Source organism: Gorilla gorilla, chromosome 3 (assembly GCF_029281585.2).
Source record: "Gorilla gorilla gorilla isolate KB3781 chromosome 3, NHGRI_mGorGor1-v2.1_pri, whole genome shotgun sequence".
Classification (NCBI taxonomy): Eukaryota; Metazoa; Chordata; class Mammalia; order Primates; family Hominidae; genus Gorilla; species Gorilla gorilla.
The window spans coordinates 11,545,980-11,561,788 of NC_073227.2; the positions used below are offsets into that span (position 1 = coordinate 11,545,980).

General features: G+C 45.4%; 1 protein-coding gene across 18 annotated transcripts in view; it reads left to right on the forward strand.

Moving 5' to 3' along the window:
* The window catches only part of GRK4 (G protein-coupled receptor kinase 4), a 77,069-nt gene that overhangs the window by 12,036 nt on the left and 49,224 nt on the right, over nt 1–15,809 (forward strand). For 6 of the 18 annotated variants that reach the window (XM_063705070.1, XM_063705073.1, XM_063705074.1 and 3 more), the window contains 2 exons: nt 8,753–8,848; nt 12,971–13,083. The exons of 7 other annotated variants lie outside the window; for them this stretch is intronic. In XM_063705070.1, coding sequence (XP_063561140.1) covers nt 8,753–8,848; nt 12,971–13,083 — 209 coding nt within the window. Of the gene's footprint in view, nt 1–8,752; nt 8,849–12,970; nt 13,084–13,731; nt 14,065–15,809 lie in introns of those variants that run through there. 5 more of the 18 variants (XM_063705072.1, XM_063705076.1, XM_055384402.2 and 2 more) reach the window with 4 other exon arrangements.

A 15,809-nucleotide genomic window follows, 5' to 3' on the forward strand; every position in this document is an offset into this window, starting at 1 on the left:
AGCAGTTCAAGGCTGTCTTCATCCTGGATCCAAGTTCTTCAGCACTATACTTCTCTCAGAAACATAGTCAGCTTTTGATCTTGTCAAGCTAAATTTATAGGTGGCCATTGGTTTGTACTGAGCCCCTGTACTAGGCCCCAAAAATCAAACCAAAATGGAGTCAGTCCTGCTAAAGTTCCATGTCACCATGCTGAAAGTTGTTTGACCTTCGGAGAAATCAGGAGAGATATATAGTAGCCAAATCCCCAAACAGGCCGGTTTTAGCCAGCGTGATAAGGAGGTCCCCTCTGCTTCAACCTTTGCAAGGGGCAAGGAGCAAGGGAAGTAACTCTGAAAGGACTAGTCTGCTTTTTGTTCTCTGTGTCTGCTTGCTTCAGCCCTTTTCTGCCTATAAAACCAAACTCCTCTGTTTAGCTCATTGAAACACTCATTGTTTTCTTTCTCTTTCTTTCTTTCTCTCTCTTTCCCTCCCTCCCTCCTTCCCTTCTTCCTTGTTTTTTTTTTTTCCTCTCTTTCACAGGCTCTTGTCTGTTGCTCAGGCTGGAATGCAGTGGTGCAGTCATGGCTCACTGCAGCCTTGACCTCCTAGGCTCCAGTGATCCTCCCACCTCAGCCTCCTGTGTAGCTGGGACTACAGGTGCACACCACCATGCCTAATTTTTTTTTTTAGAGATGGGGCCTCACTATGTTGCCCAGGCTGCATTCTGTTTTTTAGAAGGAGGTGTTGCCCAATTCTAGCATTGCAAATAAAAGCCAACTAGATTCCAACTTGAAATTTGATGCAATTTTGTCCTTTGATGATATGTTTGCTTCCAGCCAGTTCCATGTGCCAGTAGTTGCACCCACCGTTCTTTCCTAGACACATTCTCAAGCTTGAATTTTCTTTCTTTCTTTCTTTTTCTTTTTTTTTTTTTTTGTTTGATACACAGTTTTGCTCTTGTTGCCCAGGCTGGAGTGCAATGGCACGATCTCAGCTCACCACAACCTCCGCTTCTAGGTTCAAGTGATTCTCCCGCCTCAGCCTCCCAAGTAGCTGGGATTGCAGGCACATGCCACCACGTCCGGCTAATTTTGTATTTTTAGTAGAGACAGGGTTCCTCCGTGTTGGTCAGGCTGGTCTCGAACTGCCGACCTCATGTGATCTGTCCACCCCGGCCTCCCAAAGTGATGGGATGACAGGCGCGAGCCACCGCACCCGGCCGAATTTTCTTTCTTTCAAGTCTCTACTCCCCAGATTAGTTGGGGGCTGTCTTGAGGCAGCAGTGTGGGCGGGAAAACCACACCCCTGATCTGCTTGTTCCACAGAGCTGAGTTTTTATCTGCTTTTGTCTTTCAAAGCCTTTTCCAGTCTTATTTTCCACTGTTTGGGGGTCCAGGAACAGGCGGCCTTTCATACTCTCTAAAGGCCCAAATTTCTGGTCTGTGTGCACTTTTTTTTTATTGCTGCTTACAAAGCCAGCAATTCTTGCTTCAGCTCCCTTCCCCAGCAAAATACCTTCCTCGGTATGATGAGTAACAGTGCATACTACTGCTGTTTGACCTGTTTGCTAGAGCGTGGAGCTCTCTAAGCGCTTGGTCTGTGTGTGCTGCCTCTTGAGTTATCATCACAGACAACACTGAACTAAATGTGTTGCTGCTACTGAATAACGCAGAGCTCCGGCTGCTGCACCTACTGCTAGACCATTTGTTTACCCAGGGTTTTTTATGAGGTTAATATTTCCCTCTAGATACTGACATCTGTATCAGTTAAACTGATACTTGCTGCTGTAACAGGTAAACCTTCAAATCTCTGTTGTTTGTGGAGCAATGAGAATAGAATTTATTTTTCATTTCCATAAAAGCCATGTTGAGGGCGGTCAGGGAGGGAGTGGGTAAGTAGACTGTGCTTCGTGCAGTCATTGAGGATTCCAGGCTGGCGGAAGTTCTGAGTCATCAGCACATGGCTCCCAAGATCCTCCTGTGGATCTCGGTCCATCTACCAAACAAAGAAGTGAGAGAGCACGGAGAACCGTGTGGCAGATTCTTCCAGGCCAGGCGTGGAAGTGGCATAAACACTTCTGTCCACATTCTGTTGTCCAGATCATAGTCAGATGGCCCCCCTCCCCACAGGGGACTGGGAAATGTCCCTCATTGGGCCGCCACTTCCCAGCAGCAGCTCTGTTGTGACTATTAGGAGTTCACTATATATTCTGATTACAGTCCCTTATCAGATATATAATGTGCAAATGTTTTCCCCCATTCCATGGGCTTATGAAGTTCATTTTGCCTATTTTTTCTTTTGTAACATGAGCCTTTGGTGTCCTGACTATATCTCTTTTGACAATAAAATATTTTCCTTCTTTTTTACAGCTAAAATTGAGAATAAACTAGGTTTTACAGAAATTCCTAAAAGTCAGTTGCTGTATTAGTCTATCCTAAAGATCCATATTGAGTGGGAAGAAAAAGGGAAAAAAACTTTCATCTTTAAAATTACTTTATGTGGAAGGTTCTTGGTTATCTCATAGACTGTGGCTTCACACATTAAGCTAATTGATAATATGCTAAGTTTTTAAGAATCTTTTAAAAACTTGGTCTGATAGGATTCTGTAATTGAGCTAATCGATTCTATTGTCAGTCTAAAAAAAGATATCTGAGAAAAAATCTCTGAATTTAATGAATGAATTAGGGAGTAAGCAAAGAGGAATATAATTTGGGATGAACAGCCATGGCGAGCCACAGGTGCACCCGAAAAGGGGAAAGGAAGAGGAAGCTTTTATTTGGCAGACAGGGAGAGGTTCACATAAGCTGCTTGGAAACAAGAGTTCACTGGTTCCAGAGGCTCAAAATCACAGTTGGCATCAGTTCTATGGTGGAGATGCCACTAGGGGGCAGGTGTTCTTTCAAGAGCATCTTATCTCAATTGCTGCCGTCCTAAAAAAAGTCCAGGCCAGGCAAGGTGGCTCATGCTTGTAATCCCAGTCATTTGGGAGGCTGAGGCAGGAGGGTCGATTGGGCCCAGGGGTCTGAGACTAGCTTGGGCAACATGGCAAGATCTCTTCTCTACAAAAGCTTTTCAAAAAATAGCCATGTGTGGCCAGGCACAGTGGCTCATGCCTGTAATCCCAGCACTTTGGGAGGCCAAGGTGGGCGGATCTCCTGAGTTCAGGAGTTCGAGACCAGCCTGGCCAACATGCTGAAACCCTGTCTCTTACTGAAAATACACAAATTAGGCCAGGCACGGTGGCTCACGCCTGTGATCCCAGCACTTTGGGAGGCCGAGGCAGGCGGATCATGAGGTCAGGAGATCGAGACCATCCTGGTTAACGTGGTGAAACACCGTCTGTAAATACAAAAAAATTAGCTGGGCATGGTGATGGGCACCTATAGTCCCACCTACTTGGGAGGCTGAGGCAGGAGAATGGTGTGAACCCAGGAGGTGGAGCTTGCAGTGAGCCGAGATTGCGCCATTGCACTCCAGCCTGGGCAACAGAACGAGACTCCGTCTCAAAAAAAAAAAAAAAAAAAAACACAAATTACCTGGGTGTGGTGGCAGGCGCCTGCAATCCCAGCTATTCTGGAGGCTAAAGCGGGAGAATCACCTGAACCTAGGAGGTGGAGGTTGCAATCATCTGAGATGGTGCCACTGCACTCCAACCTGAGTGACAGAGGGAGAGTCTGTCTCAAAAAAAAAAAAAAAAGAGTGGCCAGGCACGGTGGCTCACGCCTGTAATCCCAGCACTTTGGGGAGGCCGAGGTGGGCGGATCACTTGAGGTCGGGAGTTCAAGACCAGCCTGACCAACATGGAGAAACCCTGTCTCTACTAAAGATACAAAATTAGCTGGGCGTGGTGGCACAAGCCTGTAATCCCAGCTACTTGGGAGGCTGAGCCAGGAGAATCGCTTGAACCCAGTAGGCGGAGGTTGTGGTGAGCCAAGATCACACCATTGTACTCCAGCCTGGGCAACAAGAGTGAAACTCCGTCCCCCTACCCACCCAAAAAAATATCCATGTGTGGTGGTGCATGCTTGTGGTCCCAGCTGCTGAGAAGGCTGAGGTAGCTGGATCTCTTGAGTCCAGGAAGTCAAGGCTGCAGTGAGCCTTGCATTCTGCATTCTAGCCTGGGTGACAGAGCAAGACCCTGTCTCAAAAAAGAAAAAAAATGGTCCAGTGTACCTGGTCTCAGAAATACCTGCATATGTGCCAAATGTAGGTTGTGAAAAGCATGAAATGCATGAAGGATGTGAAAGAATTTCTTGTGGGGTTATTTTAGACACTCCTCCTGATGGTTCTTATCTCAGACATGTAAGCAAGAGCCCTTCTTTGTGCCTTCCCAGCTCCAAGTTTCTTTGGGTCTGACAAGAGTGCTTTCATCCTGTTAGGACCAGCTGCCTGACCCTCCACAGGGTACCCAGAGCCTGGACAGTGCCTGGCACACTGGACATGGACAGCAGATGTCTTCTGAATAAATAATTTGTTAGCCAGGATTCACAGTATGGAAAGATGACTGGGGCTGCCATGGCCACCCAGCCTCCCTGGAGCCTTCACTACCTGGAGCTGGCTGGGAGTGGCAGCAGCCAGGATGAAGAGGAAAGCCTAGCACCTTGACTTGTTTCCCTCATCATCCAAGATGGGAACCCGGGAACCAGTCTTCAGTGGGAATCTTCTGTCGATGTAGGAAACATACCCTAAAGGGGAAGGGAAGGAACACTGAACCCCACTCATGGGCCTGGTACCTTTCTACACAAGTTATCCTATTTAATCTCCACAACAAGCCTACTAGAAGCTGAGATCTCAATGTGCAAATACCCCAGAACAGCACCTAGATGAGGCACAGGGACTCACTGGAAGCCTTGTCTTCCTTGGGCCCATCTGTGAGGAGCAGAACAGCTCACCTCTTGCCTGACAGGCTAGTCCTGGATAATGCATCCAGCCTACCTCTTGTTGCCACCCTACCCCACCGTCAGTGCCACGTACCCGTGAACACAAACCCACTGGGGCTGAGTGGCTGTGCCACTGTCACAGGATCCTTAGGGTGTCGCTTCACCAGCTGGAGACTTCTGTGGCCAGTGGCAGCTTTACCTGAGTTTTGCTTGGGCCCACTGGGCTCCTCCCACCCACTTGGCCTGGCAGACTGTTCTTGTCTTTCACTACTGGTCCAGATCCCATGCCTGCCAAGGGCAAGCCAGGTGCAGAGCAGCAAGGGTTGCATGAGCAAATGAGTGTGGGGTCTGGCCATTGGGCACAGCCAGGCGTGCCAGCTGTGGCAGGGCGGGCAGCTCCAGGCACAGGCGCTGGTTACCTGCTGTGGCTGTGGCTAGACCAAGCGTACTGCAAGCACCTGCCACTGTGGGTGCCAGGGAATGCGGTGGTGCCCAGAAGCTTGGAGACTTCAGGAACCACAGAGCTTCAAAGAGGGTGTCACAGCCTTGGCTGGGGGAGGTCCTAAGTCTCGGCTCCCCAAGGGGCCACAGCTCTTCTCTCCTCATCACCCACAACATGGTGAGTTGGGGGGTGTGCTTCAGCCTGTTTGTATTACAGCTCTTTCAGTCCCGCCATTCAGTGGGTCCCAAGTTCTTGTCCCATGTCCAGGAAGAATGAGGTACACAGACAACTGGAGGGTAAGCAAGGAGAAGAGGTGCTTTATTGAGTGACAGTACAGCTCTCAGGAGACCCAAAATGGGTAGCTCCTTTCTGCAGGCAGATCATCCCATCGTCTGTGCAGCCCTCAGAGGAGAGGAGACCTGGAGTGGGTAGCTCCTATCTGCAGGCAGGTCGTCCTGATGAGTATACAGCCCTCAGTGGAAAGGAGACCCACAGTGGGTAGCACCTCTCTGCAGGCAGGTTGTCCTGTTTTCTGCCCAAGTCTGGCTGAGTCTGGGGTTTTTATAAGCTGCACAGGGGAGGAAGTGCATGCTGGTTGGTCTGTGGGTGGGCCCAGAAAAACCACCATAAGTTCTCACTCCAGTCTGCAGAACTGGCAGCCCGGCCGTCAGGCTTCAGTCTATCCCTGGCTTGAAGGTGAGGTTTCACTGGGGACCCTGCCCCTTTCTAGCCAGGAGCCTGTCTGCCTCCTGCCCTTGTTCATGGTGCCCTGGCTATTTGTGTGCCCTGGCCTGCACTGAGCTGAACTCAGCCACGCCTTGGCCTCCCTGCCATGCTCATTGGTGTCCAAAGTCTGGAGGGGGCTGAGGCGGCAGGTGGCTGGTGTGTCAGCACTGCCCCTATCGTGCACACACCTGGCTGGGTTGCGACAGTGCCTGGGCTCAGCCACAACTTTGATCCAAAATCGGAGCAGGTGCCAGGAGCAGTGAGAGGCCAGTCAGTGGGAACAGGCCCTTCTGAGCCTGCAGGGGCAGGGGGGCTTCCTGGGCTCCTGAGAGCACAGGGATGCCCAGGTCAGCAGCTGTGGCTGGGTGGCTGCAGCTGCTCCCAGTAGTGTGGGGCTCCTGCCCCACCAACCTGGAAGGGGGTGGGGCTCCCACCTGTTCCTGGCTTCTGCCGGCACTGGCCACTGCTGCCAGCACCACCTCATCCAGGCCCTGCCTGCCTCGCTGCTTGGATCCTGGGAAGGTGGAAGCACTGGTTCTAAGCCTACAGGCAGTGTCAGGCTTAGGAAAGGAAGGACATAGCAGCCAGGCTGCCATGTTTCTTGCTAGTTACTTGAGTAGTATAAAGTTGGGATAAGCCAGGGACCAAGAGAAAGCAGAGATAGTGAAATATGAATAAGACCAAGAGGGACTTGTTCTCTGCTCAATGATTCAGCAGCTTGGGCACAGAAGCACCACTGAAGATGTAAGCCATGTCTCAGGACACTTGTAGATCATGCTTGTTTTCCACTTGTGGAATCTAGAGGGCAAAATACTGCATTAGGCAAGTGACAGCTCAGCTCTGTACTCCTTTAAGAGGTCAGATAAAAATGGCATATCCCAAAGAACAGTTCTTATTTCAACTGAAGGGAGAACCAGCAATAACCCTGAAAAAAATAACCCATAACTAAAGGTGGTAGCCTTTTTTCAGTGCCTACTGCTTCTCTGGAATGAGTTTCTGTGTTCTCTGTGAAGGGACAGGAGGAACAGGTCCCCCTTTCCCCACCCTTCAGTGACATAGGACATGGCTGTCACTGACACAGCACTTGACATATTTTCTGGCATTGGCAGGTGATTGTTACATGTTTATTAAATAAACAAATCTTAACAAAAAGAAAAAATGTGGACTGGATTTGAGAGGGAAGATTATGAGTCTAAGGTGAACATGTTGAACGCCAGGTGCTCTGGACATCTTGTGGTGTGGGACATGAGTCCAGAGCTCATGATCTCAGTTGAAATATTGAGTAGGGGGAGTAGAAGAGCAAAACTAAGGCTGAGGAAGAAGCTCTTGCATCTTTGATGGTTTTCTTTTTTGCAGATATCAAGTCTGTATCTCTAGCCGAGCCTCTTCTGAGCTCATCCCAGTCTACCCATCTTCCAAATGTCTGTCTCTTACAATTTTCCACACTCACCGTATTTAAGACAGAGCTCATTGTCTCCCAAGGAAATGTGGCTTTTGCCCTGGTTTCCTAATTCTTCCAAATGGTCCTGGAGTCTTAGTCACCCAGCCTAAGCCATTATGTTCTCCTGGATAAAATTCAGTAAAATTTTAGCTGCCCAGAAGGCTTGAGATTGAAGATGCTCATTTCTCTGAGTTGAATTAAAGAAAAAATGGTGCTTGTTTAAAAGATCTTTCTGAAGTATTACAGTGTAGCCTTTTCCATCATTCTGGTGTCACCATGGGATGCTCTTCTCCCAGCACTTGCCAAGACTCTGCCACTCACATCCTTCAGGCCTCTGCCTAAATGTGACCCTTGTTGGGAGGTCTTCTCTGATCCTACCTTAGTCAAAACAGCACCTTCCACCTTTACCCTGCTTGATTTTGTTTCATATTTATCACTACATGATTAGCATTTTTTTCTTATCTCTTATCATTATCTGATTTGTGCATCTGTCTCCCTGTATTAGTCCATTTTCACACTGCTGTGAAGATACTACCTAAGACTGGGTAATTTATAAATAAAAGAGGTTTAATTGACTCAGTTCTGCATGGCTAGAGGGGCCTCAGGAAACTTACAATCACGGTGAAAAGCGAAGGGGAAGCAAGGCACGTCTTACATGGTGGCAGGAGAGAGAGAGGGAGAGAGAGAGAGCACAAGGGAAACTGCCACTTTTAAAACCATCAGATCTCATGAGAACTCCCTCATTATCGCAGGACAGCGTGGGGAATCCGTCCCCACGATCCAGTCACGGGACTCCCACCCGGTCCCTCCCTCGACATGTGGGTATTATAATTTGAGATGAGATTTGGGTGGGGACACAGAGCCAAACCATATCACTCCCTCACTTAGAATGCGAGGGAGGGACTTGGTCTTTTTTACCATCATATGCCTAGTGCTTTGAAGGTTTTTGGTACATAGTAGATGCTCAATAAATATTTCTTTGATAAATACTTATAAGCAGCCCTGAACAATATGTCATATTAGATCTTGTTTACAGATTTGGAAACTGAGGCTCACCATGGCTTCTAAATGGCAGAGCTAGTGACAGATTGCATCCCTTTGGAATTTTATACTTCATCAAGCAGCTTTCCAGATAAGACAAATTATTATAAGCGTGTATTTTTATTCATGATAGGTACCCAAACCACTCAAACAGAAATGTTAAGATATATTGGTGGAAGTAGTTGTTATAATTGGATATTTCTGACTGTTAAAGGAAATTGCCTTTTTTCTCCCAAATTCAGGAGGATATGGCAAAATAAGTGGTCGTAGTAAAAAATGGAGGGAGATACTGACACTGCCTCCTGTCAGCCAGTGCAGTGAGCTTAGACATTCCATTGGTGAGTAAACAGTGCCTACTAATGCTTGGATGGTACATCTGGCATGATACCATTCGTTAGATGTTATTCTTTCTTGAGTTCCATGTTTGTTTCAAACATTTTATGATAAATTCTCCTTATATCTTCATGATTCCTCTCAGGAAAAAAAATCCTTTAAATTTTCTGATCTGCAGTTATAAAGTTGTCTGTTGACTTTTTCATTAAAAATATATATTTTTTATAGAGGTGGGGTCTCACCATGTTGCCCAGGCTGGTCTTAAACTCCTGAGCTCAAGCAGTCTGCCCACCTCGGCCTCCCAAAGTGCTGGGATTACAGGTGTGAGCCACTATGCCCGGTCCCCATTAGAAACATTTTTTACAAGTAATATATATACTCATTGTTCTATACATTACTGAAGAAAAAGTAAAAATTCCTCTCCCCATGACCGAGCCAATTATTGTCTCTAGAAGAAACACTGTTAAGTATTGTTTAGTAGCCTTCCAGACAGTTTTCTATGCACGTTTTAAAAAATTATTGAGCCAGGCCGGGCGCGGTGGCTCACGCCTGTAATCCCGGCACTTTGGGAGGCCGAGGTGGGTGGATCACGAGGTCAGGAGATCGAGACCACGGTGAAACCCCGTCTCTACTAAAAATACAAAAAAAATTAGCTGGGTGCGGTGACGGGTGTGTGTAATCCCAGCTGCCTGGGAGGCTGAGGCAGGAGAATGACGTGAAACCGGGAGGCGGAGCTTGCAGTGAGCCGAAATCACGCCACTGCACTCCAGCCTGGGGAACAGAGCAAGACTCTGTCTCAAAAAAAAAAAAAAAAAAAATTATTGAGCCAGGCATGGTGGCACATACGTGTAGGTGTAGCTACTTGGGAGGCTGAGGCAGGAGGATCCCTTGAGCCCAAGAGGTTGAGTCTAGCCTGGGCAACATAGTGAGACCTGTCTTGAGAAAAAAAATAAATGAGGGAAAGAAAGAAAAAAGAAAAGAAAAATTTCTAATGATCTTCAGGAAAGGATTAGTCAAATAAAAATATGGTATATCAGTGTAACAGAATACTCTGCAACTGTAAAGAATGAGAGTTAGCTATGGGTCCTAACATGAGCCTAAGGAGTCAGATACAGAAGGCCGGGTGCGGTGGCTCACGCCCGTAATCCCAGCACTTTGGGAGACTGAGGTGGGCGGATCACGAGATCAGGAGATCGAGACCATCCTGGCTAACACGGTGAAACTCCGTCTCTACTAAAAATACAAAAAAATTAGCCGGGCGAGGTGGCGGGCGCCTGTAGTCCCAGCTACTTGGGAAGCTGAGGCAGGAGAATGGTGTGAACCCGGGGAGCTTGCAGTGAGCCGAGATCCCACCACTGCATTCCAGCCTGGGTGACAGAACAAGACTCCGTCTCAAAAAAAAAAAAAAAAAAGAAGTCAGATATAGAATCATGTCTATAGAGCAATCATAACTGTATTTTTTAACAATAGAATTTTCAAAGGGTACATGCATTTAAAATTTTGATATTGCTAAATCACCCCCAAAAAGATTGTATCAATTTACCTTTCTGTCAACAGTATGTAACAAACTTTCTTTGCCATGCCTTTGCTAATACTGGTTGTTATCAGTATTTTTAACATTTGCTAAACTGCAATTTGAAAAATGGTTTCTTTTCTCGATTATGGATGGGGTAGAACATTTCCTTTTTTTTCAATGTTTCCTTTTTCTTTTCTAATTCATTTATAAAAGTTCTTTATATATAAAAGGTGTTATCCTTTTTTTTTTTTTTTTGTTTGAGACAGAGTCTCGCTCTGTCGCCAGGCTGGGGTGCAATGGCGTGATCTCGGCTCACTGCAAGCTCCGCCTCCCAGGTTCAAGTGATTCCCTGCCTCAGCCTCCCAAGTAGCTGGGACTACAGGTGCCCACCACCACGCCCGGCTAATTTTTGTATTTTTAGTAGAGACTGGGTTTCACCAGGTTGGCCAGGATGGTCTCAATTTCTTGCCCTTGTGATCCGCCCACCTCAGCCTCCCAAAGTGCTGGGATTACAGGCCTGAGCCACCGCACCTGGCCCTCAGTGTCTTTTTTTCATACAGAAGTTTTAGTATTTTTGTAGAGACAAATATATCAGTCTTTTCCTGGTTAGCTTCTGAACTTTGTGTTATCTGTAGGAAGGACACATTTATTCCAAGATTATTTTTACAAACCAATCCATCTTTCCTTTAGTACTATTGTAGTTCCTTTTAAAGAAAGATGATGAAGTATTATATTTATCAAAATTAGTTTCAGGTGGTATAAAGGAGCTAGTATTTCCCTCATTGTTGTAACTCCACCATTGTTTTAACTCCACTGAGTTTTTTAAATAACTGCTTCTTAAAGATATAATTCATATGCCATACAACTTATCCATTCAAAGTATATAGTTCAATAGTTTTTAATATATTGAGTTGTGAAACCATCACCACAGTCAATTTGACAGCATTTTCAGCACCCCAAAAAGAAACGCCACACGCATTGGTAGCCACTCCTCACTCCTTCCTGCCTGCTACCTCCAGAGCTAGACAACTACAAATCCACTTTCTGTCTATGTGTTTGCCTGTTCTGGACATTTCGTATAAATGGGAATCATAAACTATGTGGTCTTTTGTGACAGGCTTTTTTTACGTAGCATAATGTTGTCAAAGTACTTCATCCTTTTTTTTGTTGGTGAATAATATTCCATTATATGGATATATCACATTTTATTTAGCCATTCATCGGTTAATAGACATTTGAGTTGTTTTCTACTTTTGCCTATTATGAATAATGCTGCTATGAATATTCATGTACTAGGCTTTTAAAAAATGATGATAAAATATACATAACAAAAGTTACTGTTTGAAGTGTACAGTTTGGTGGCATTGAGTTGGATATTGCATGGACATACCACATTTTGCTTATCTGTTCATCTGTTGATGGACATTGGGTTGTTCCAAGTTTTTGGCTGTGTGAATAGTGTTGCTGGGAACATTGGTGTGCAAATACCTGTTTGAGTCCATGCTTTCACTTGTTTTGTGTATGTATTCAGAAGCAGAATTGTTGGCCAGGCGCAGTGGCTCATGGCTGTAATCCCAGCACTTTAGGAGGCTGAGGTGGGTGGATCACTTGAAGTCAGCAGTTCGAGACTAGCCTGGCCAACATGGTGAAACCTGTTTCTACTAAAATTACAAAAATTGGGCCAAGCGCCATGACTCATGCCGGTAATCTCAGCACTTTGGCAAGCCAAGGCAGGTGGATCATCTGAGGTCAGGAGTTTGAAACCAGCCTGGCCAACATAGTAAAACCACATCTCTACTAAAAATACAAAAATTACTTGGGCGTGGAGGCATGTGCCTGTAATCCAAGGTACTCAGGAGGCTGAGGCATGAGAATTGCTTGAACCCGGGAGGTGGAGGTTGCAGTGAGCTGAGATTATGCCACTGCACTCCAGCCTGGATGACAGAGTGAGACTCTGTCTCAAAAAAAAGAAGTAGAATCATATGGTAATTCTGCGTTCAACTTGTTGAGGAACGCCAGACTCTTCCAAACCACTGCCCTGCGTTACATTCCCACTAGCAATGTGTTCAGTTGCTTCACATCTTTCCCAACGCTTTTGATTTTCTACTTTGTTTTTCATTTAATCTAATCCTAGTGGGTATGAAGTATCTTACTGTGTTTTGATTTGCATTTCTCTAATGCATAATGATGTTGAGCATATTTTCATGTGCTTATGGGTCATTTGTAAACTTTTAGAGAAATGTCTTTTCAAATCTTTTATCCATTTTAAAAATTGGATTGTCTTTTTGTTGTTGAGGTATAAGATTTCTTTATATATTCTAGATATTAGATGCTTAACAGATAAGCAGGAGAATTGCCTGAACCTGGGAGGCAGAGGTTGCAGTGAGCCGAGATTGTACCACTGCACTCCAGCCTGGGCAACAGAGGAGGGAGACTGTTTCAAACAAACAAACAAACAAAACAACAACAACAACAACAAAAGATGAAAATAATACTGCAAATACTGTTTTTGACTTTTATTGTATCTAGTGAAAACTGTAAGGCTTAGAACAGCATGTGGTGGATTGTAATGATTCTATTTGTTTGCTTCTTATCCCTTTTCTTCACCCAGAAAAGGATTATAGCAGTCTTTGTGACAAGCAACCGATAGGAAGACTTCTCTTCAGGCAGTTCTGTGATACCAAACCCACTCTAAAGAGGCACATTGAATTCTTGGATGCAGTGGTGAGCAGTTTATCTCCATATTGAGCAACCACCCAATCTTATGCTTTTGAAAATTATGTAAAAACTTGGCCAGGCGCGGTAGCTCATGCTGTAATCCCAGCATTTTGGGAAGGCTGAGGCGGGCGGATCATGAGGTCAGGAGATCGAGACCATCCTGACCAACACGGTGAAACCCGTCTCTACTAAAATACAAAAAGTTAGCCGGGCGTGGTGGCACGTGCCTGTAGTCCCAGCTACTTGGGAGGCTGAGGCAGCGGAATCACTTGAACCAGGAGGCGGAGGTTGCAGTGAGCTGAGATCGCGCCACTGCCTTCCAGCCTGGGCGACAAAGCAAGACTCCATCTCAAAAAAAAGAAAATGTAAAAACTAGACCTGGGCAATGATGTAGGAGTGGAGGGACTGGTTGTCTTGGTGTCATATTATCTTATTAGGACAGAAATCCCTTTAGTCTGAAGTGGTATTTTGTGTAGAATTACATCTCAAGTGTTGGAGAACCACATGTAGTCATTGAATGACTTTGAAACTTGAGGCTTTAATTGTATGAAGATGACAGACTAATTAAGATGATAATGCTTTTTTTATTTTTTATTTTTTTTGAAATGGAGTCTCTCTCTGTCTCCCAGGCTGGACTGCAGTGGCGTGATCTTGGCTCACTGCAACCTCCGCCTCCTGGGTTCAAGCAATTCTTCTGCCTCAGCCTTGTGATCCACCTGCCTTGGCCCCCCAGAGTGCTGGGATTACAGGCGTAAGCCACTGCGCCCGGCTCTAAGATGATAATGCTTGTTCGGCTACCGGAAAAGTGTCCTTTCTGCACTCAACTGGCCAATGCTCTTAACTTAAAAACGCTTTAACCCAGAAGCATATGGAAGGGATAAAGTTTGTGTAAGAAGAATGATCACTTTGGATGGAATTTACTATGCTCAAGAAAGTTTCCAACATTCTCATGTATCCTGTTTGAGATTTACTGTGATTTCCTTATAGGTAAAGAAACTTTATGTTTCTCAATCTTTGTGGGTACCATTGGGAAGCCTAGACTTTCAAAGCTATGAAATTCAGAAGCAAGTGACCAATAGAAAATTGGTGGAATTTAGCAGAAAATCTCTCTCACTTTTGTACCAGGGTTATGACCCTTCCTCTCTCTGCTTTGGCCTATCTTAATTGTATCGGCAAATATGTATTGAGTGCTTATTATATGCGGACATATATGTCTTATATCATTGAGTTTGGATTCGATTTTCCTCTAACACAGCTTTTTAAAAACTTTAAAATATATATATTTATTTATGATATATTCTTTTCAGAAAAACATTTGCGGCTGTTTTGTTGTTTGCTTCCTTCCCTCAGATCTCTCCCAGTCCTTTCCTTTCTGGCACTGTTGCTAGAATAAGGTGATTCTTCTTCTTCTTCTTCTTCTTCTTCTTCTTCTTCTTTTTTTTTTTTTTTTGAGACAGAGTTTTGCTCTTGTCCCCCAGGCTGGAGTGCAATGGCGTGATCCCAGCTCACTGCAACCTCCGCCTCCCAGGTTCAAGTGATTCTCCTGCCTCAGCCTGCTGAGTAGCTGGGACTACAGGCATGTGCCACCACACCCAACTCATTTTTGTATTTTTAGTAGAGACGGGGTTTCCCCATGTTGGCTAGGCTGGTCTCAAACTCCTGACCTCAGGTGATCTGCCCGTCTCGGCCTCCCAAAGTGCTAGGATTACAGGCATCAGCCACTGCGCCTGGCCAGTTCTTCTTTTTGAAGACAGAGTTCCACTATGCTGGGGCATGCTTACTCAGTTTGGGGGATGGAACCCTGGGTGTAAGTTTTCATGTAGTGGGTAATGTTTGCCAAGCTGCCATATTTTAAGAATTTAGGGACCTACTGTTCTTCCTTACGTTAAAATAGCTAAACTGCGTTGTTGAAACTCTATTTTAGGTTTCAGTCTTCTGATATTGTCATGATACCTGTAGTTATGAGGTGACAGCTATGTGACTGCAGTTACAGGTTATGTTTTTGTTTTTTTGATAGCAGTTGTGTAGGTTCAGAAATAATGTCTGATTGTGCCATTTTGTCACGCTTACTGCTTTGACTATCCTGGTGATAGGTGATGACAGGCTCTGTGAGCTTCTCAAGTGAAGGGACTGTGTCTTATTCATTTCCCCCTCATGGCACATGGCATGGTTGTTTGCCCTATTTCTTGCTCATTAAATGAATTAGTGGCATCTGTATCAGTCAGGATTCAACCAGAGAACTAGAACCCATAGGATGAGATATTAAGAGATTTTTTGCAAGGAATTGGCTTACATAATTGTGGGGTCTGGTTAGGAAAGTCTGAAATCTGTAGGGCGGACCGTCAGAAGGGGCATGGTAGGACTCTCCAGTAATGGGCTGAAGCTGCCGTCCTCAGGCAGAATTTCTTCCTCCAGGAAGACTCATCTCTGTTCTTAACACCTTTCAACTGATTAGGTCAGAGCCACCTAGATTATCTAGCATAATCTCCTTCACTTGAAGTCAACTGATTATGAACTTTAATCGTATGTACAAGTACCTTCCCAGCAGCACCTGGATTTGTGTTTGAGTGACTAACTGGGGCTCATAGCCTGCCCAGTTGGCATATCGAAGGACCATTGCAGGATCAGACTTGCTTTCTCTTCCATTAATTGCATGCCACACAGTATCCAGAACTCCCAGCACTGAAGTTTGTTTGTTTGTTTTTGAGGCTGAGTCTTGCTCTGTCACCCAG